General features: G+C 39.3%; 2 protein-coding genes across 2 annotated transcripts in view; both read left to right on the top strand.

Annotated features, from left to right (window-relative positions):
- The first annotated feature begins 864 nt into the window (after positions 1–864).
- LOC137990589 (uncharacterized) lies at positions 865–5,579 on the top strand. Its single transcript, XM_068835724.1, has 3 exons — positions 865–960; positions 3,809–4,012; positions 5,027–5,579. Exons 2-3 carry the CDS (start codon positions 3,811–3,813, stop codon positions 5,188–5,190), a joined length of 366 nt encoding a protein of 121 aa, XP_068691825.1. The 5' UTR covers positions 865–960; positions 3,809–3,810; the 3' UTR covers positions 5,191–5,579.
- Positions 5,580–8,968: 3,389 nt separating this feature from the next.
- The window catches only part of LOC137992713 (armadillo-like helical domain containing protein 1), a 19,557-nt gene continuing 5,844 nt past the window's right edge, over positions 8,969–22,681 (top strand). The window contains exons 1-9 of the mRNA XM_068838196.1: positions 8,969–9,404; positions 13,404–13,472; positions 13,566–13,647; positions 14,610–14,694; positions 15,270–15,358; positions 18,110–18,217; positions 19,043–19,250; positions 19,569–19,641; positions 22,544–22,589. Of these exons, the coding sequence (XP_068694297.1) occupies positions 9,214–9,404; positions 13,404–13,472; positions 13,566–13,647; positions 14,610–14,694; positions 15,270–15,358; positions 18,110–18,217; positions 19,043–19,250; positions 19,569–19,641; positions 22,544–22,589 (951 nt within the window). The 5' untranslated portion in view covers positions 8,969–9,213. The remainder of the gene's footprint in view (positions 9,405–13,403; positions 13,473–13,565; positions 13,648–14,609; positions 14,695–15,269; positions 15,359–18,109; positions 18,218–19,042; positions 19,251–19,568; positions 19,642–22,543; positions 22,590–22,681) is intronic.

Genomic DNA, 22,681 nt, shown 5'->3' with positions numbered 1-22,681 from the left:
TTACCTTCATCTACCTTCATCTTCCTTCATCGGCCTTTATCTGCCTTCATTTACCTTCATCTGCCTTTATTCACGTTCATTTACCTTCATTAACATTCATTTACCATAATATACCTCAGCATTCACGTTGATTTACCCTCTGCTACCCACATTTCTTTTCATCCGCGTTCATTTATCGTCATTTACCTTTATTCACATTCATCTAGCTTAGTCTACCTTCAATCGCAATCATTTACTTTCATTCACCTTAATATATCTTCATTCACATTCATCTACCTTCATTTACCTTCATTTACCTTCATCTGCCTTTATTCACGTTCATTTACCTTTAACTACCGTCACTTACCTTCATATACCTTCATTCTCGTTCATATACCTTAGCTTACCTTCATTAACATTCGTTTACCTTAATATACCCTTATTCGCGTTCATTTACGTTCAGCTTCCCACATCTTCCTTCATCCGCGTTCAATTATCTTCATTTACCTTTATTCACGTTCATTTACCACCATATCCTACATCTACCTTCATCCGCGTTAATTTACCTTCATCTATCTTGTTTTACCTTCATCCGACCTTCATTCACGTTCATTTACGTTATAATATACCTTCAGCTACCTCCATCTACCAGGGTGTCAAGTGACAACTGACCTCCAACTGGGGACAAGAGAGGATGAGGTAAGAGAACGGATCCCCTATACACGGACCAATGATAGTTTTTTTTAAAAAATTTAATCTTAGCTACGCAGCTATTTTTAGAGAGGCACCTGATTGGCCAGTTGTAATCACGTAATGAAATTTTAAATAGCTTGGCGAAACCAAACAGATTTTTAAACACTTTGATGGGCATGGGGGTCCGTTCTCTTACCTCATCTTCTGTTGCTGGGGGTTATTTGGGACTTGCTTTGTCTTGTCAGAGAAACTTAGCGAGATGGAATGTCCACGAGAAGAGCAAAGGAGGTAAAACGGTGTCGAGTGCTCTGAAGTCTCTAAATACTTCAAAACAATTCCTATTCCACTTATAAAAGTACAAAAAATCACGCTAAATGCTTTTAATTTTTTTCACGGCTAACGGTTATTAGTATTTTTTTGTCATTTTCACGCCTAACGGTTAACTTTTCTTGACGTGTCACGGCTAACGGTTAACCCCATTGAGACCCTCTCCTAACAAAGCCAACAACAGCTTCATTCCACAAACCAATGCCTTATTCCATATCTAACACTTACAGACAAGATGACATGCATCCTTCATAGAAACAAGTGTTAAAATTGTTACAAGTAAAACTTGGTGCACAACGGAGGTTGCACCAACATGGCGGCTCCATACAAAACTACGCAAAGTGAGACTCACGCCTAAGGCGTGAGAGTTGGCAGGTATACGATAGACTATACTCTAAAGCTCTGTCGTACGTTCATGGGACGTTTTGTAATTTTTCATAACTTTTGCGCACACAAGGTGAAAAATGACGAAACAGAGAAAATGAGTCTTGGTACACAATATAATCGTATAGGATGTCCTTATTAGGAGACCATTGGTCCATCACAGGCTCAAAAAGGCCCCTGGAATCCCTTTTGTTTTGCTTCAGCCTTTATCAATACAACGCTAATAATTAGTCACGAAGATGGGGTAGTTATTTAAATGTTAATCGGAAAGACGATATTTTCCTGAGGCCATTGTCTCGCTTATGACACCTGCTAGTGTCAATTTTAATCTTACATATTTTGGACTGATGAAACTATAATATCATCTTCAGACAATCTCATTTGACTTTAGAAAAATTTCCAAACCGCAACTAACACCGTCAGCTACATTTCATCATTCATCAGGTAACAACGAACGATTTTTTGCTCGCGCTGGGGATGCGATTTTTTCAAGTTTTGTCGCGTCGCGTTGCGATGAAAATCGCAAGTGTAGCCACCCTTGAACTGGCGATGCGACAGCTGAAACAATCGCAGAATAAAAATCGCGAGAAATTCAACTCATTCAATTTCCCGCGGCTTTAGCTTTAGCGGCGGTTTCTAGCTGATACGCTTTTTAAAACAGATTCCTACAAAATCATATTTTATTTTTTGTACGGGTTCGAAAATTGTTGTGTATATGTCATTTCAACTACATATGCTTTTTTGCACTCTGTTATAGAGATGTATCGGTGCAGTGGAATTTCAAGATGTAAAGTTTGTGACGGTGTTTTAATTATATTTTAACTTTCGACAGTAACGATAACCCATAGTAAGAAAAACATCTATATATGTATATAAAAAATGAAGACTTTTCATTTTTAAGATTCTCGAACTTGTAAAGTACACCTGCTTTACCGATGACGTTTGCGGCTATCAAGATTAAGCTTGATATTGAAAAAACCAAACATTATAAATCACGCTCTTGAATCTCAGTTCTTTGGGGGCCAGATGCCTATAATACATCGCGAAGTTGCTTAGGTCAAGTTAAGTCTGTTCAAATAAAAGTGCTACACGGCCAACGTTTGCAAAAACGTAATCCTTCCTTGTACTTGTGCATGTTCATTGCCGTGACTTTAACATCGTCAGATCTCACGGCGGGCTCCCGTCTGACCTTGTAGCTCAGTCGGTAGAGCAGCGGTGATTTCTGTCCTTGTGTGGGCCCATTTCCATCAGTAGGGCTAACGCTCACATGGTTCATATGGGGTAGATACTTAGCACTTAGAGTACACTCTAATCAGTTAAGTCCGGACTAAAACCTTAGCTGGGCTTGTAAATAAAATGTTCGAATCGAGATCAATCTAAATCAACCACAATCATTGTCACATCATTTGGGACACAAGTGATGTACTCTGCTCTCCCCCAATGCTGGTTTTGCGAAATGACTCCTCTAAATAGGCGAATTCGACATTGGGGAGGAAGGATTGGACCTAGAAGTCTGAATATTAGTGCCGTACATGGTGTCCCAACTTAATTTGGCCACGATTGTAGCTTTGATTCTCCACAAATTGTCGCTTTTCACACGTGGATGAACTCATTCGGTTAATCCCGAAGTGAAAAGAGTTCAAAACTTATAACATGAGATATTAATATTTTCTACTTACTTCGGTTGAAACCAATTAAAACCGGTTCCTTTGAACTGTTTTCGTGACCACTCTTCATCTTAGGAAAGCATGCATGCACTAACTAAGTTTCTTCTTTTTCAATTGTTTGTCATCAAATTGTATTTAATGAAAATAGCTGAAATTAAAACTGTAAACAGTTCTCAACAAAAAAATATAGACAATTATGGACACGCACATTCTCGTCCTTTTTTCACAATTTTTCATTCCGAATAAACAATCGTCCTTCTCGTACGATTCGTGATTTTAAGATGGTTACTTAAATAGTACTCGCTTTATCCAGTATATTATGGATTATCGTATGGACAGGAGTTTTGCTGTGCACAACCAGATCCAGAGAAATATGAAAAAGCTCCTTGTGTAGTTCTCAGTTCCTGTGAGAACTTAACGAAGATCAAAACTGACAGAAAAGTTCTACTGACGCTATCAATGCCGGTTGCCGGTACGGATGCAGCTGTGGGACTAAAAGTAAACTGTTACGTTCTGAGCCTTTCTTGAGGCACCTTAACAACACTTATCTCTCTGTAGTTTGGGTCCCGTTTTCCACTTAGATGGCGGTTTCAAGCAATTGTATACACACACATTTCTTACATATTTAGTTTAGTTGTATGACTTATTTTTATATTTTTGTGTTACGCATTTTATGCACACAAATTATAATCCGACGGCTGCAAACCATGCAACCGTGTTTTCATTTTCTTAGCCTAAGATAATTTTTTGGTTAACAGGAATGACTGGAATGGAAAAAAAATTCAACGTCTCTTTTCGTGAGATCAAATCTAAGATGGACACCGTTAACTTCGAGGAATCACTGGACGCATATTCTGCTTTTCGCAAAGCTTCCGAGGACTCGACAATTCCTGATCAGCCAATGTGGGGGCTTTTGGTGTGGCAAGTAGTCGGTATTTTCTTACTGGGATTCGTGATTGTCTGTAAGTGTAAATTCGACTTTTTTTTAGACTTTTATTTCGTTTATTTATTTCTCTATTTATTTATTAACCTTACGGTCTGCGCTATATTTAATGGCGACCAAACGCATGTCCAATGTAAAGACTTCCCAAACAAAAATAGGAAAACGCATTACAAATAAAATACATGATTGGCAATAAAGCTAATTTTCAATACTTCAAAAACTTGAAGACAACACGCAGGGTTAAAAGAGCGTCATTTTGAGAAAAGCTCTGACCAGGGTGGGAATTGAACGAGCGACCTTTGGGTTAGATCACGGCCTGCTCCTGTCTAACCTTGTAGCTCAGTCGGTAGAGCAGCGGTTATGTAACCCGAAGGTCGTGGGTTCAATTCCCACCCTGGTCAGAGTTTTTCTCTGTCCTTGTGTGGGCCCATTTCCATTTGTAGGGCTAACGCTCACATGGTTCGTATGGGGTACAAAACTAGCATTTCTCATTACACTCTAATCAGTTAAGTCTGTTGAAATATAAAGTGCTACACGGCCAACGTTTGTAAAAACATAACCCTTCCCGGAGGATTAGTTTGGTACACCATCATGGCCCCTATTTCTTTGTTTTGGAACACCAACATGGCCGCCGTGACGTCATGTGAAGGCGCTCTATACACAGTCATTTCATTGAAGATCTGGTTCTCAACAGCCCAGGCAAAGACTAGAAAATAAACTGGCCGATTGTGCATGTATTGCTGCAAGTTGCACACTGAGTAGGCGGCTTGATGTGATACACAAAAATTTAGTTTTATCAATCGAGTTTTGACCAATTTTATAAAGGTAACCAGCGTAAGAAAGAATAATTTTCTGAGCTTGCGTATCAAGAGATAGCCCCTTGTTAGAGGAGCAGAGCTTGATTCTTTGTGGGGCTGCGAGTTTTGATCGAAGAAAGGAGAAGTCGAGGATTGTAAGTGGTCAGGAAACGAGAACAAGGGCCGTTGAATGAGAAGGGAAAAACAAAAAGTAAAAAGTGGTTTTTTTGTTCTAGGCGCCGTGTCCTGTTACTGTTGCGAAAGGTACTCAGTCCGGATTCCAAAGGTCAAAAAACAACTTATGACTTCTGAGGAAGACCCTGAAGATGCATGTGTTGCGCTTACACGAAAAGACAATGGTGACTGGGAGAAGATTGCCTCACCAGAAATGGACTGTTAGTTGTTTATGGGCATCACCGCGCGTGCGATGACACAACTTTTTTAGGGCATGGAGCTCCCGGTGTTGTGGTCAGGCCTCATTTCATTCATTCATGTGCTGGGTGAGATCGCTAATGGACTGATAATGGCTGCCAGTGGCGCTTGTATATGCTAATGTCCAATCTCACCCATTATTGAAATATACTCTCAGGCAGTCGTGAGAAGTGTACAATTCAATACTAATGAGAATCAATTAATACTAATAAGACCAAACTATACTATGCAATACTATACTACATTTAAAACACTCAATACTAGCAAATTCAATAGCTACACAAAGCCAAAAAGGCACCTGTTTATGAAGCAGCGCTTAAAGCGTTCAGATCCGACTTGTGGTAAAATAAAGTTATGATCTCTCTCCCGAAGTGCGCGTGTTTTCTTTGGGTGAAGCAGATCGTTTAGGCAATGATTTTGGGCTGTAACCTTGCTCCTTAATTCTTATTAGTTCCGCAATAGATGGTCGCTTATTTGTATAACCATATTGGACTGCGCGCTTAATGAACTTATCTATCTTGGAAAGGTATTTCCCGTCATAGGCACAGACCCAGACCTCAATGGCATACATAAACAGAGACATAACAAGGCTATCAAATAGTAAAGTTAACACTTGTGATGAATATAGAGGTAGCCTTAGTTATCATTTGATCAAAGTGGGTATCCCAGTTACATGGATGCTCATTAAATGTCACCCCCAATAGTTTAAGTTCGTTCTTTCTTTTGATATCTGCTAAAGGTTCTTTGAGGGGCTTTTTGGTCTTCCCTCTAAGATTCATCTCTCAGGTCTTGTTAAGATTTAACGTCATTTGATTCTCTGATGAAATGGTATATGAAATGAATCATATATGAACTGCGGATATGAAATCAAGTGAAGCTATGATCTTTGCAGTTATGAACGCAATTTTTACAATTGCGTAGAGAAGCCTGAAAAATTCAGGACTTCATAGCTAAGTTGGTTAGAGCGTCGCACCGGAATCGCGAGGTCACGGGTTCAAACGCCGTGGAAGTCCTGAATTTTCCCTCAATTGTAAAAATTGCGTTCATAACTGCGAAGATCATAGCTTCACTTGATTTGATTCTCTGTAGCCCAGCGTTGGATGTTATTAACCTCTGCTTGCGATTGATCAACTGCGCCAGATATAACAGGGACACTAAGGGTAATATCCTCAGCGTACTTCACAAGAAGATTACTGTTTGGATTTGCAGCTGTGATACCGTTTACCATTATAGAGAATAGAACAAGACCTAAGACAGTTCCTTGTGGTACCTCTCCATTAATATCAACATATTTTGTGGTTACTCCGTCAACGACTACCCTTTGCTTTCGGTCACTTATAAGGAAGCTTATTATCCAATTGGTGATGTAAGGATTAAAATCATAAAACTTAAGCTTATCACACACTATTTTATGTAAGACCGAATCAAACGCTTTACTGACAGAAGTCAAAAGAAAGAACCTTGACAAAGTCGGTGCCTTTGTCAAGCCAGTTTAGCCAGTGATGTTGACATTTAATAAGGGCCATGGTGGTATTTTGTCCTTCTTTGTAAGCAAACTGGTCAGATTTAATTTTTTACTTCAGTGCAGAAGATAACTCTTGCTTGCAGACAATCCGTTCAAATCCTCATAATGATATTGGTAAGTGATATGGGCCTTAACTGGTTACATAGATCCCTTGCTTGTAAAGCGCATTTGAATATGTCAATAGAAAATGCGCTATATAAATTCATCACCATTACCTTTACCATTTTTTTAGTTTTAGATCGCCAAAACACATGTTCCCTTCTGTGGTTAATTAGCTTGCTTCAGCACTTAGTTGTTGTCGATAGGCAACACTGAATATGAACAAATTTTAACAACACTGAATATGAACATAGCGGTCTCTGGGTTCAGGCTTTTTTTCTTTAATAAATAAAGCAAATAAAAAAGGAAATGCAAATTATTTTCTTAAAATGTTGTCTTTTTTTATGAGTGAACAACTTTCAATGGACATATATCACGAATCACAAGCTATTCAAAGTAGGACAAACAGACAAGTCAATTCTGAAATAATCTCTGTCAACCGCAATGGATCATATTTTGAAAAAGTACATGTAAATGTTATAGGAATTATGGTCGTAGAGAAAATATTTTGTAACCAATTTTCGATCCAGTCCGCTTATTTAACGATAATATTGTTCTACTAGCCCTCACTGGATACGAGATCGCGCGGTGAGTTGGCCATAGCCACTCTCATATCAAACACGTGCGAATGGAATAACTGTTTTAATCAACTTCATTTAACTTGTAACGGTCTCAATTTTACAAAACGACCAGAAGTTGTTGTCAATTTCACAAAACGACAGGTACAATCAGTTTTCATATAAGGTGATACGGTAGAACCGAGATCAGAACGCTGGAGATAGACTTCTCGTTTCTGTAAGACGCGAATCTCGCGCACCTCGCGCGCTCACTCTTTTCCAGACCTTTCGCTTGATGAGACAAATTCGACCAACTCTCAAATGCAGCTGTTTTGCAATCTAATAAATATGCTATAAACCTCACACTAACTTTTATAACAACCACTTGAACGTACATAACAAAGCATTGGTGTCTGGTAAATAGGGACAACCTCGTTCCCAGGGTCCTCTCTCTTCCTCCCTCGGGAGGAAGAGGAAGCGCAGGCATCCCAGGCTCAGTTTCTGTGGCAAAAAGACATGTCAATAATAATAATAATAATCACGGTAAAAATACATTCAGCAAAGCTGCTTTTTAAAATACAAAAGAAAACTACTGAAATAACCTAACACCAGCTGACTACATAAAGAAGAAGATATGACATAAAATCATTCTGACGTAACGCAGCTCTGAAGTAGTGCAAGGAAGAGGGGTGAGGGATAAAGTAGTTATTATTGCTTGCACTCCCGAGGCCGTAACTAGTTGTTAGTCAGCACTGAATAAACATGTCATTCAGGTATTCAGGGCATAAACCCTGATGCACTCGAAACATCATGGAGTCGATTTACTTCAAGCGTCTAGTTTGAAGGTCATCCCGGTGAAGTTCCTGACCGAGGTCATGTTTATAGATATCTCATGAATTTACTAATAAATGTCTACAAACCTTAATACGTCCCCCACGGGGTATATCAGCGAGTCAAGGCTCAGGATATGCGATCTCAGCATGTTTTATAAAATACATAGAGGTCAAGTTAACATCTCCCTTCCCTACGACCTCTGCGTATGACTGTAAACGTACAAGGGCGAGTCATGACTTGGAGGTCAGGCTCCCATCCTCTTCAGTCGACGCTTACAAACACTCTTTCTGTGTAAGATCAATCCCTGTATGGAACGCGTTATCAGCTGATGTTGTTAGATCGGTATCTTATTTAGAATTTATCCAAAGAGTGGCCACTACTTTAACATATTAATTTAATTACTTCGTTTATTCTCATACTATGTAATCTGCAATTTCATACCATGTAATTTTAATTATCATTAATTCATACCATGTAAATGTAATTGTAATGCCATACCATGTAAATTGAGCGAATGCTGGCCGCTCAATTGCCGGATTAGCATTAATAAGCGCTGGTGGCAATTGCCTTGATTAAAGTTAAGTTAGAGTTGAAAGGCAAGATAACATCGGCATAAATCGCTTCGTGATGGACGTTTATTGGTAAAGAAAATTGAAGAGATACATTGCAGCACGAGCCTGGACGTCCTGTGGAGTCGAACGAGGCTCGTGATTTTCTAGCCACCTTTGAGCCGCAAATCAAATTGGTCATCAGTAGAGCATTTCGTTGCCCTTGTCAACAGAAATGGCGGACGGTGCATTGAAGCATCCGTAGGAAAATAGGTTTCTGTATCAGTTGATACTTTCATTCTAATTCGTAGTTTAACCATTTGAGACTGGCTTATGACAAGGAAGCCTCTTTCACTCGGGATGAAAAATAAGAGACGATCTACTTCTGTCCGTGACTGATATCATTGCACGCGTCTCCAAACTCTATCATGAAATCCGACCAGACGGCTGTGACTAAGTTACTACAGCAATGGGACCACGGGTCGAAAAATGTTCGAGCAAAGATTCTTCAGGATTTTATCGCTTCAAATCAGGGTAAAACTGGGCCAGAATTGGAGCTTGAATTTGCTCATGCAGCTAGTTTGTTTCTAACAAGGCTCACTGCTTGGTTACGACTCACGTATCCTTTTGAATAGGTTTTTACTTAAGAGGTATAAGGCCAATATACAGTTGTCTCAGTTTTCTGTATAAGTGAAAGGATGGAGTTGACCATGTTTTGATACAAACCTCACTGCTTTTCTTATATAAATAGAAACTCGTTAGCATTACAACAACATGAGTTACATAAGAAGAGAAGTGAGGTTTGTATCAAAACAAGGTAAACTCCAGCCTCGCTTTTATTCAAAGGCCTGGGTAATGAGCAAAGAACTGTAGTCCATTAAGAGCATTAACGTAATGGTAAAAACCCAAACAGGAGTTCTTATGTCCAATACAAGGTTTTTAAAAGGTAGGACTTTCTAGTATTCTCTGGAAAGATTGATAACCCAAAGGTGCTGTCTCAAAAGCTTTTATACGTAGTTTGCAACCAGTCTCTAGAGATACAGATAACAATGATGTAATGTACAATTGCTGGTGGACGAACAAAAGTAGCAAATGAGAGATCTTTTGTTTTCGTCTACCAACATGGCGGCGATGATGTAACGTGAAAACAACCCATAACCTATGTAGGATGTTAAAGCCCCCAGACCCCCCTAGGGGCTCAGGCCCTTTGGGCCTTCCTTTACATGGCCTTTGACCATGCATTTACATGTTACAGGTGAAATCTTGAGTGTTACACCTGCTTCAAAACTTAATGACAGCCCTGATAAGCATCATCATCATTATTATGGGATATATAAAACAAACTTGCAATTAATTAACCTGCTCCTCAAAGACTTATTGGGTCAGTGGTAGTAGAGAGGTGTGCATTCCAACTGAAGGATCATGCACGGGTCATGTCCTGTTTCTGAGGCAGGATTTCTTTCAACTCCAACTTTGCTTTCTTAACTGCAAATTTATGAATTTTTGCTCACAAATCATTTCAAAATATGGGGTTGTTTTCTCCACAGTAAGTTTCTGAGTTGCTTGTCATAGTTACTATTATTTTCCTAGGAACAATCACAAAGCAGTCAGACCCTCACACCAAGGCTTATGTTCCTTACTTGTGAGCAGACAATGTGTACTGGGTTCATGCTCCCCCAGAAAACTCTTAAAATTAGACCCTTAGAAATGCATTTTTCCTGCACTCTGATGAATTTCAGAAAATACCTTCCAAACAGGGCAAAAAGATAAACTTTACAATGAATAAAGATATTTACTAATCATGCATCACAGAACCGTGAGATATGGCCAGCAGAATCCCATTAATATCAATTATGGTGCATTCACTCTCTTTTAAATTGATAATGATTTTGTTGCTGAAAATGGCATTGGAATCCAACAACGATAGATCGGGGGTTGTCTCCAAAGGGGTTTTTTTTTTACGGAAAATCTTTTGATTTTTACCAAAAACATGTTTTAGAATCAGGAACAGAGACAACACAAGGCAACAATTATATTTTCTTTAGAAGGTAAATGTTTTTAAATAAATTTCAATTTGTTTTGCGCCATGAATATTCATTCTGCAGCAATCATCACCCGTAACATTGACTGGGCTCAGTCGTAACAGTTGTCACAGGTTACAGCCCCTAATGACTGCCCTGGTTATTATAATATATATGATGCTGCTGATATTATCATTATTATGTGTCCCAAATCACAGCAATATCATGCTGGAAGTTCTGGCACAAGCTGCAACAAGCAGCCTCAGCAATCCAAAACTTGTCTCAGGATCCGGGCTGAGCCCAACAGCACGGTCTTCTGCATTGTGTGGATCTGAAGCCCAACATGGATATCCTCTAGGTATTTATAATTAGTCCCTCTGTGCTTTTCTTCAGGTGACACTTCTCGGGTTATTCCCAGCTATTTTCACTTGCTACTCCTTCCATATCTCTTAAGAATTGCCTTTGTAGCCGTTTCACATATCCTTTCCTCTGCTTTTCTTTTCCTGAACTCTTTGCTTGTTTCCTGGGGGCTGTGGAGGTTTCCCCTTGCTGCTATGAGCAGCACCTCATTGCTTTGAGCAATGTAACTGGAGAGACCAATTACAGCTTGGTCCACACAGTCCTCTATCGAGATTAGGCAAGATAGATTCTTGCTACACTGTCTCTGGTGTGCAGTGCCCCATACATGGTAAGGTACTTCCTGGTTTTTCTGTCTAGTACTCTTAGCTCGTCTCTGGTCCAGTTAACGAAGCTCGCAGAGTAACATAGCACAGACACAGTCCATGTATTTATACCACAGATTATATTTCCTCCGTCAATCTTGAACCGCAGCAGTTTCCTTGCGCTCCAGAAGTATTCTTTGGTTAATTTCATCTTCATATCTTTACACTGTACCTCATCCAATTCCAGCTCACCAAGATACTTGTAGCTGTCTCCCTTTTCTAGGTTCTTGATCTCTCTGCCATCTGGCAACTTGATTCCTTCTGTGGCTATGACTTTGCCCTTTCTGATTGCAAGCTTGGCACATTTGGTAACACCAAAATCCATCCCTATATCTGCGCTGAAGATACACACGGTATCAACCAAGGACTCTAGCCCTTTCTCTGACCTTGCATATAACTTCAGGTCATCCATGTATAGAAGGTGATTCATGTTTACACCATTCAGATTGTATGCGTACTTGGTCTTCTGTAGTATCCTAGTCAGCGGGATCAGGGTGACAACAAATAGCAAAGGGGATAGAGCATCTCCCTGAAAGATGCCCCTGTTGATATTTACTTCCCCAATTTGTGTTGATCCAAAGGTACAGGTAGTACAAAAGTACAGGTCAGTCTTCCAAGCTTCCATACAGTTAGTGAGCAGTCTCTTTTATAATGTTTGGAGCAATTTCGAACAAATCCAGGCAGTCTTTATCCATGAGTGGGGCAGCATGTCGTCCAGGCCGTGAACAAGTTTTTATTTCCTGCTCGAGCATTTCACATGACCATTTTGTCAATGAATAGGAGATCGTGTGTGCCTCGGGACTGCTACTTTGCACCCTTCTGTTCATCCAGCAAGAGGTCGCTGGCACCATTGCCTAAGGTCGGGTCCTTGACAAAGAGTAGCATTCTTCCCTTGGTTCTTTCACTGCCGGACCTTGCCTGTCACTCAACACGCATTATTATTATTATTATTATTATTATTATTATTATTATTATTATTATCGGTGCCTTGTGGCATGCAGGAGCATGGTGACTAAAAAAGGATGAGATCACCAACTGCTATCCACTGGCAAAGGAAATCAGGAAGATGCATCAGGTGTCGACAAAGATTGCCATTGGTGGTTGGTTGTTTGGGTGTGGTGTCTGGTCGTTTGGAAGGTTTTTTGAAAGATTTTGGGATTCCAGATCTGTTAGGAGCTATGCATGCCTCTGCAGTGATCGGGACCACCTAATCCTCCTAAAGATGCTTTTAATAGTTTCTAAGCCTCAGGTCAGGAGCCAAGGCTAAGCAGTGTTTATGTCTGCAGAGTTTGTCATGAATACCATCTTCTCGCAGGTTGTTATTATTATTATTATTATTATTATTATTATTATTATAATAAAACGAAGTTCGATTGTCTTGTTTATGAAATGCTTTTCATAAAGGAACTAAAACCTTCCTTAAATGTACAATCGAACTCCCTGAAGGCAAAACATTTCTAGTGCTCTATTGTCTTAGCATAACTCCCACGAGAAAATGTACAATCGTACAAACGTTTCTAGTGTTCTATTGTCTTACCATGACTCCCACGAGGTTTTGCTAACATTATTTATTCAAACTGCCAAGTAACAGTTACTTTTCAACTCTTGAAAATGACGCTTGAGAGCGTCGAAACGTCGAGTAAAAGTTTTATAATAATCATCAATTTTATTGTTAAATCTATTAGAAACCAACATCTAATTATTATATTATTATTATTATTATATTAATTAGCAGTAGTAGTAGTAGTAGTATTTCAATATAATTATTATTATTATTAGGATCTGACTACTTAACTTCGACTGAGGTCGGCCTCTTGCCTTGCCTTATCTTGTCTTGTCTAACATGATAATGAAAGATTTCTTGACCCAATAAAGGTATATGCTTGGGACATGCGTCCAGTTACAGCTACAAGCCATTACAATATTTGTTGGGTCATCAAGTGGGTAAGAGTTCTTTCACTAATTAAAGTCAAATAATATTGAGCCAACAAAATTATTTTCAATTAATAAATTCTTATGGGATTTTTTTCTTTGCAGTCATAAATTTCTAGCAGAGTTTTTAGAAGTGGGTGGTGTTTTAACTGTGCTCGAAATACTTGGTCTTAAACAAGCCAAAGAGGTAAAAAATTAATGTGTTTATTCAGCTTATAACTTCCACGCTAGGTGCATGTTGATTGCAAAAAGTGAACTGCAACTTAATGCCAAGGAGCTATTTTTTATTGGTGGCTTGCTGCAAGTGGACAAAGGCAATGTTTGGCAATGCTATTAATATTTGAAACAGTTGGATTTTCATAGAAATTAAATCATATTTTCATTTCATTGCTTAATGTGTGTCATAATCGAGATTTGGATCTAAGGAATTAGGATTTCTCTTTTGCCGACAGTTTAGAATTTATGACTCAGTGTACAAGTAATTTCTTTTCCAGCTTTGATTTTTTAGCTAAAAAATCCCTTTACCCTTGATGATTCTTTTGTTTCAACATCAATGTTTTAGAGGCTCTCAAAAAGTTAAAAACCTAGTTGTAATTTGATCTATGACCACGCAAGGAAGAGGAATGACATATCAAGCTGCTTTGCATTGGGATAGTTCTTTGAAATCGGGGATGCAAAGTAATCTGTGTATTGTCAACCCAGTATCGAACCTCCACCTCATGATTGGCTAACATGTCCCCACTTGAAATGAGCAAATAATTATTGAACAATTTAGAATGTCTGAAGCTTGTGTTATGCTCAAGCATACATTGTGACTGTCCTCACATTAGCGCACAAGCATCCTTATGTTTATAATGCTTGTAATTTGCTGTTGAGGACCTGAGGATTAATTGACCACTTTTGAATTCACTTCAACTACTTTAAAAAGCAAGTCTTTATTGTAAAGTCTTTGTTACGAAAATCAGTTTCCATTCACATAAAAAGTAGAACTAATTACTATCACAAACGAATTGCAATAATGGACTCACTTTGAAACCAATGTCGATTAGTCAACTCAGAAATGCCACCTTAAAGCAACCATATTTGACTCATTATCTTGTTTGTCTGTAAGAGAAAATCTTATTCCTCACTTAATGACTGTTTATGCAGGAAGACAAAGCTCAAGCATTAAAGCTGCTGCTGTGTGTTTCAAATTCAGGACGAAGATACAAAGAATTGATTTGTGAAAGTTTTGGTGGGTGTAAGACTTGCAATACGTGTGTCCTCTGCCTCTGTGATGGAGCTTTTGTTACCCGACAGATTAGGTCATAAGGTGTACTCCTGTTAGGGGCTCTAGTTTTTTTCTATGCGTGTGTCATAAAATACAATAATATTATTAATTAAATTCGTCATTCTAAAATAATCTTCATTTTAAGCGCAAATAGAAAGGTTATTTTTCATAAAAAATACTTGGACAAACGAAATCACGTCATGCTACGACAGCCTCCAAGGGCACCAAAATGAATGGGAGAAGAATGCTTTGTATTTTTGTTAAGTTTTGAAAGTATTTATGAGTAATTTTTCATACTATGCATTCATTAAAAACTGTTGTCAGTCTCCGCCTTTGGATTTGGGCCGGGTTCCTGGAAGGTGTAATAACTCCATTCCAGGGATAAATGTGCCTTATTCCAGCCACATTTATCTCTGGAATAGAGTTACCGTATTACACCTTTCAGGAAACGGCCCTGATCTTTTGGTCAACACCCTCAATTTTCTTTATTCTTGCGCCGCGTGTATGTAGTTCTTCTAGAAAGTTTTGTTGTTTGATAGGTATCAGAGCTGTAGCAGAATGCTTAGCAAAGTCAAATTCTGAAGAAACTCAAGATTGTGCAAGAAATTTGCTTCAACAGCTTTCAAGTGTGAGTTATGGCTTCCTATTATTGCACACAATTTTTAAAGAAATAAGAATGGTACATGTATCATTAATTTAGTATAGGACATTGCACAATCCTGTTCAATTTGGAATCTATACTGTTGAAAACAGTAGGTGATGGTGATGTTTTGAAAGGTCTCAGAATTTAACCTTCTTGGGAATCTACAGAGCACAATAGTTAGGAGAATATGGTATTTTCATTCAGAATTGAGTAATGTCACACTGCAATAAGGACTACACTGTACTGCAATTACAGCCAATTATCAGAGACGGCGTAATGCGCCGATCAACTCGAAACTTCAACAATTCCCCCCCCCCCCCTACCCTTTCCCGGGCATTTGAACTTTTGAAGATTGGATCGTTCAAATTCGCGCCCCCACGGGCCAAAATGGTGTTCAAATGCCCTACCCTATCATCGGATTTGTTTGTCATACCCCACTAAAGAACAACCATAGTCGGCTCCTGCCGTCTTTAATAAAGACCTTTTGAAGACCTGTTTAGTAAGCCAATCGCTCACAAATGCTACATCTCTTCTTTAAACTCTTCCATGTCGTCCAAACACGTGTTTTATAGATGTTAGCGACTTCGGCGCCCGAAAAAAAATTAATTTGAAACCTAATACTTCCGGTTCAATTTTCCCACCCCACGCTGGAAAAGGTCAAATTCCCCACTCCCCGGGTACAGAGGATAGTCAAATGCCCGTGGTTTGCCCGGGGGGGGGGATGTTAAAGTTTCGATTTGATCGGCGCATAAAGGGGGAACACCGTTCCGCTTTCAGCGTGACAGACGACTTCCTAGCGTGACAAAAGTCTTGCAGACCACACGAGATCGGACAGGTTGTAAGCGGGTAAAAGCCATTTTTGGCAATATATTAAAAAGCCTAGCTCTCCACCTCACTACGAGCAACCTCCGGCCAGCATCGTGCTAAAATGGAAAGAGCGTAGGTAGTAAAAACTAGCTCTAACCTCCTTATCTCTTCAGCGCTCGTACCTGACTCCGTGCTGGATCGGACATGAATCCTGATGAATAGAGGCAGATAAAGAGCATATATGATGTACCATTGACATAAAAACAAAGCTTGGGGAAGTCGCTGCGAGACTTAACCGCCACCGATACGTGCAGAGCATGTATCCCCCAAGCGAAAAAAAACTAAGTTGCGAGAGAGAGACGGTTATTGGGAAACGCTGGCCATACGCAGTGCAGCGGAAAGTGAAACATTACCGTAGGTGTACGGATGTACAGCTGGTAGCAATCCGATGACCAACGCTGCCAACGGTTAAAACGTTAACCAATCTGCAGAATCTGGCAAGCTCGCGGCAGCCACGTGAGAAGCGGCACCGATGCAAAAACTGTGCCCTTTGAAGGACTTGTAGGGCAGGCTGGCTCCACGAGCCGCGTCCCTAAGTAGGTTAACGACGATTGGTCTCGTAAGTAAACGACCGGTGTCACAGCAGATTTCGACCCCCCTGAAAATAAGCGTTATTTTGATTAAGGTAATAAAATTCCTTGTAAATTGTTTTTAGCTGTAAAAAACTTTTACTGAAAGTCAAGTTTAAATTTTGCTTTTTCTCCTCGTTGAAAATTAATATGACAATCATGACCGGAAAAGTTTGGTAATAAAAAAAGGAAAAATTTTCTGAAGCCTTGTAATCAAGTAAACTTCTATCAGTCCGTTTTCCAACCAATTGGTGTCACTTCAAAAAGTGGCAGCGCCTTTGTGAAAGCGCCGCCCATTCAAACTATGAAATGGTTACCATATTTTCTTATCAATGGACTGCTCCGCGTGCGCTCCTTCGGCGCGCGGAGCTCCGCTACGAAAACGTTTTCATGCAGACCGCCTTGCGCACATGATAAATGTACACTGTGATCCATCTGAGTGTTTGCCCTAATCCTGATGGAAAAGAGCACTTCTGATAAAATCACCATTGATGACCAACAAGCCACATGGGAACGAGCTGTGAATAGTGGATCTTGTTTCGCGGTAATAACAGGTGAAAAGGCCTAAAACCAGAAGGTCTTGGCTGCCCTCCGTGGGCTCATGGTATTTTGACTATTTTGCGAAACGAAACGAAACGAAAAAATGAGACGGAGGAAATTTTGGTATTTGCGAAACAAGGACGGTTTCATAGTGTCATCATTATTGCAAGTCAATATATTTTTTCACTCGACCCAGTGAACTTGGTCTGTTTTACTCATCGGAACACGTTTCGATAGCTAATCACACAAAGCCATCGGAAATGTTTTCAGGGAAAGGCAAGGTAGTTTCTGGAACAAATAAACCTGACAGTTTTGGCAGGCTCTTTATACAATCGGAACTTCGTTCAGGCTGTAAAATGGTCACTGCATTTTCCATTCAGTGTGAAAGGACCAGAATGATTCGGTATAATCGTCTTCTCTTGTTACCGACTTATGAGAACAAATAGAAGCAAACAGGAACGACTGCTAATCAATTCAGGATTTATTGGAATAACTTTTCTTTTTAGTCAAAGGATGATAGGAACTGTAAGTTCTTAATCAAAGGGCACGGTTCAGTTTGGACCAACCGTTATCGTTTATTGTAAAAGCAAACGGAGAAGAAACAAGACCTAAAGAATAAGGGCCTCTTGTTTCCAAGGTACATACTAACTCCACGATACCTACAAAAAGATATCAATTAATTGCAACTAATTTGGGGCATAGTTATGGCTCCAATTGCTTTTGGGAAACATACATGTTGATGACAAGCTTTTATCGGCAGGGTAACCCAAAGTATGAGGTCCAAGTGTATAAAGCGCTTATTGCTCTTTTAAAGTGTGTCTCTCCAAAAGCCCAGCAGATGGCTGCTCAGACCCTGAGAATTGTTCAGGTAAGTTTGCAATTCCTTTATGTCTTCTTTGCCATGTCTCAAGCAAATAGGGGAATTGGTTAGCTTCTTCCCTTTGATCGAGTCGTTCTTGACTTCTTACATATACACATGTTCCTTAGAAGATTAAGCAAATTGGTTGTAGACAAAGTCTTTGTTTTTCTTTAATCAAAACTCATTGGACACGTTCACGTCCTGCATGTTTGAGCCTGGTCTTACTTGTTAGACACACAAATTGATATTGTACTGCTAAAGATACTTCATTATATTAATTAACCCTTATTGACTCCTGGACCACCCTCCATTGACGAGTAAAATCGTCTGGCGTTAGACATAATAAAATCTATTAAATCCCACTCCTACGAGTCAACTGTTTAAATTATTATTTTCCCTACAAATTCCCTTTACCAGTTCGAATATATTTGTAAATACAATTCCACGCAATTTTGTAAATAGTACCTTTATTTTATCTTCTCCAATTTCCGAGGAAATGTATGATTTTATCTTGTATTTTCTCTTAGAGCAATTTAGTTAGTAAACCTTAAACATTTTCAACTAAGGGCGAGTAGATCTTTCTCAACACCGTCTACTGTTCATATGTAAATAAACGGAAAAAAAAATCTTCCATCTCTGACAGTGGTTGGCCAGGCTGGATGAGTTTTTTAAACCACGAAAACACATTCAGACCTTTTTCTTCACTTTTGCTGTTTATCTATATTTGCTTCTGAGTCATGGAAATAACAAAACATACGCAGACAGAAGTCAGGCTTTTAGAAATCGCTTGCACCTTCACTTTATAAGTAAGACTCACGCCTTGTTCATCAACAGCCCATAGTTGGAACAGCTAACCCTACCATAGTGGAGCCAGTGTTATTGCTTCTAAGATCTCTTCACCTTGAAGTGCAGTATGAGGCGTGTGAACTGATCAAAGATCTGATGAACTATGATATCCAACACTCACTACTTCACGGCTTGGTTACGCTACTCAAACCCACAAAAGATGACATTAAAGACAGCACGGAGATTATGTTATCAGGTACCATGTTTCAATTGGCCTCTGAATGGCGTTCCTAACATTGATTATCAAATTGATGTGATTGCTTTTTATAAACACTTTAAGCTTGTCAATTTTCTGCTAGCCCAAACTTTTCCTCAATTTTGTCGCGCTTTCCCCAAATTACGAATGTGAGCCCCTTGAAAAATATTGTCCTTTTACGAGACGCTTTTTTGAAGAGAGATTTGTTACCCCTGAAAAGTTACCCGACCTCAGTCTCAAAAAATCTTTTGCTTCACAAGAGGGGCAGAAGAGAGGCCCTGGGAACGAGGTTGAAGGCATTCGTCTTCTCTTTTCCAGATCCCGATGCACCTCAGCTCCAGGCCCCCCTTCCTGTGTTTGTTCAACAAGCTGCAGCAGCTAAGATGATTGGGTGAGTTTCATTCCTACTAAAATTCGTAGCCTAATAATTGGCGATATCACTTACACATACGCTAATGAAATCAGCGATGCACTAAATGAGCATTTCTGAAGCGTGTTGCCAATCTTTGCGAATGAAATCCCACGAACAGATTCAAAGTTCACGGACTATGCTCGACTAGTAATATATAGATTTCCCCTACCTGAAACATCTAATGACATTATTCTTAAACTGATCCAGTCGCTACCACTAAACAGGGCAAACGGTCTCGATGGGATTTCAGCTAGAGTATTTAAGGAGCTCTGGACCTATCGTCTCGGCATTCCTGACCTACTTTATTAATATGTCCTTAACTACGGGCGTATTTCATATGACTTGAAGGTAGCTGAAGTCTCTCCCATTTATTTACAAGGGTGATATCAAAACTAATCCAAATAATTATAGGCCAATATCTGTCTTACCAATTGTGAGAAGGCTTATTGAAAGAGTCGTCTTTAACCATTTTTTTGGGTTTTTAATGCAGCAGGACTTACTTGCAGATACTCAGTCTGGTTTTCGACCCTGCCATTCCACATTAACATAACCAATGACTTGCATTCTAATATGGATAATGGATGATTAAATGGCGTACTCTTCCTTGATCTTAAGAAAGCATTCGACACTGGTTCACGAAGTTCTTCTTCAAAAGCTTTAACTCTATGGGGTTGACTCCCTAACTTTAAAATGGTTGCAACCCCATCTGTCTGGTCGCAAGATGAGAACTTATGTAAATGGTGCTCTGTCCGATTATTGCTCCATGCTGTGTGGTGTCCCTCAAGGATCTATTTTGGGCCCCTTTTAAACGATCTTCTTTTATGTGGTCTAGTCTCAACACCTAGACTATATGCTAATGACACTTGACCCACCCTTACTTCTGGTGATCCTAGTGATCTCCAATCAAAGCTAAACAACGATCTAGGTAAAATTCAATCCTGGCTTCAAGCATACAAGCTTAGTGTAAATGTTAAAAAAACTAAATATTCCATAAAAAAACAGTACTGCGAATCAATACGAGATCGCACAGTTAAACCATCTACCAAACATAAAAATAGATGGGTATCCCATAGGGAAGATATCGTTGACGTCACCTATTGTCATTAATGTGCCAACCAGAGCCTCATTGGCTGAAAAAACAAAGGTTCTTTTGTTCCTGTGGTTAGAAAATGTGAATAACAAAAGCAATGTTTGTAAACGGATGATATATTTCATTTTTACCGTGTAGCACTTTAACTTTGCGGGGTTTAATTTTTGCGGATTTTGCGGATGGTACTTGATCCTCAAAAATAAGTTCCAGCAGGGAAAAAAATACCACCAAAATTAAAAGCCGCAAAAATTTACTCGCGTTAATATATAAAAAAAAAGACTTTTAATCCATTGGGGTTATTGGGGTTAAAAAAGAGATCATAGTTTATTTTGATTTGCATTGAGAAAAAGCAATCGGAGCTTGCTACAAACAAAACGAAACGATAAAAGGTTAAGTCCATAATTTTCCAGTTTCTGAGGCACAAGAAAAGAAGTCAAAGCAGTCATTCAAAAGGTCACATTAAACTTGCTCTATCGGACCATCCGAAGGGACACCATTTTCGAAGGCCTCCAGGATGCCACATTTTTTTCTACCCGTTATTGATGATTGAGGGGTTTTTTTTTACCAAAACAAGTAATAGAAGTTGAAAATAGTTTTGCTGCTTGAAAAGAAAACCGCAAAAATTGGTTGCCAGCGGAAAAACTCACAGATATCTAGGGATAGAAATATATGATATTCTAACGTGGCATTCCCTTATTGAACAAATTTTTATAAAAGTGTCACATAGCCTGGCTGTTTTGATGCGAGCTAAGGCTCTAGAATCGCGGAATACCCTAATTAACATGTATAACGCTCTTGTTATACCATATTTCGACTACTGTAGCTCTTTATAGGGTTGCGTTGGTAAATGTCAATCCAGAAGATTACAAAAGTTACAAAATAGGGCTGCTCGCATAGTCCCTAACCCTGATTATACGACTCCATCTTCTAGTTTACTGTATGACCTTGTTTGGGTTACACTTGAACAAAGACTTAGGGTTACGGTTACGCAGACGTGGGGACTCGCCGCGGGGACAATATCGCACAATTATAAAAGTATCAGTCCACACAAGGGGAGATGTCGCCGCAACATATCCCTGAAACATGACCCTTCGTATCTGCCCACCTTTATACAATGATTTTTGCACAGTGAATGAATAACTGGTCGTATTCTGGGCACGCTTAGTAAAAAATAGTTGATGATTCTGGTCTCCGTTATTCTAGAAACAGTACATTTCAGGAAGAATTGGAAATTGTTCTAACTTCTTGAATTCTTTGAGAGTACTCACTGCAAAATATCGAAAGGTTTCTTCAAATACATCATGATCTACAACAACAGCGGTCTTCAGCACTGCGCAGTGAAAAGCGTAAATATTAGTCATGAAAATTTCACTCACCTCAAAAGAACGGCGCCCTCTGCAAATGATCCTAAAGCTTTAAGCCCGCCAAAAGTTGCATCTTAAAGCATAAATGTTCGGTTTCTTTTCGGTATAATTAGTTTTCCGTTGCAAAAATTGAAATTATTTTTTAACTGGTGGGATACTGGTACAAGTCGGATACTAGGTAACATGCTGTACATATACTCTGCACTATATTTACCACATTTGGAGACGTATTTTCGAAACGGACGGTGTCATTGAATGTCGGTACCTTGTTAGTTTGAATAATTCGTTCTGAAATATTGGTAATTATTCAACATGTTTGTGCTCTGTTTCTTGACGCAATACTACACTCAGTGATCTGCTTGAAGAATCCTTTGGAAGCAGGCAGATACATCCTGATGACTAAAGTTGTCTCTACTTTCTTTTTTAGCATCTTGGCGAGAGAGTCAGCTTTAATAGCGGAAAGCCTTATACAGGTAAATCGAATTGAGCAAACTAAGCTGTTGCAGCCTTCTTACGTTAAGTCACAGGCAGACCACTCTGAATATCCCAATAAAGTTAAATGAAA

The sequence above is a fragment of the Montipora foliosa genome, chromosome 2 (assembly GCF_036669935.1).
Source record: "Montipora foliosa isolate CH-2021 chromosome 2, ASM3666993v2, whole genome shotgun sequence".
Classification (NCBI taxonomy): domain Eukaryota; kingdom Metazoa; phylum Cnidaria; class Anthozoa; order Scleractinia; family Acroporidae; genus Montipora; species Montipora foliosa.
This window is presented reverse-complemented; position numbering and strand designations above follow the sequence as displayed.

Excerpts from the sequence above, each read along its gene's own strand:
- LOC137990589 (XM_068835724.1), top strand. The coding sequence starts at position 3,811 with ATGACTGGAATGGAAAAAAAATTCAACGTCTCTTTTCGTGAGATCAAA. Across the intron at positions 4,013-5,026 it reads ACTGGGATTCGTGATTGTCT|GCGCCGTGTCCTGTTACTGT; the intron begins GTAAGTGTAAAT and ends TTTTTGTTCTAG.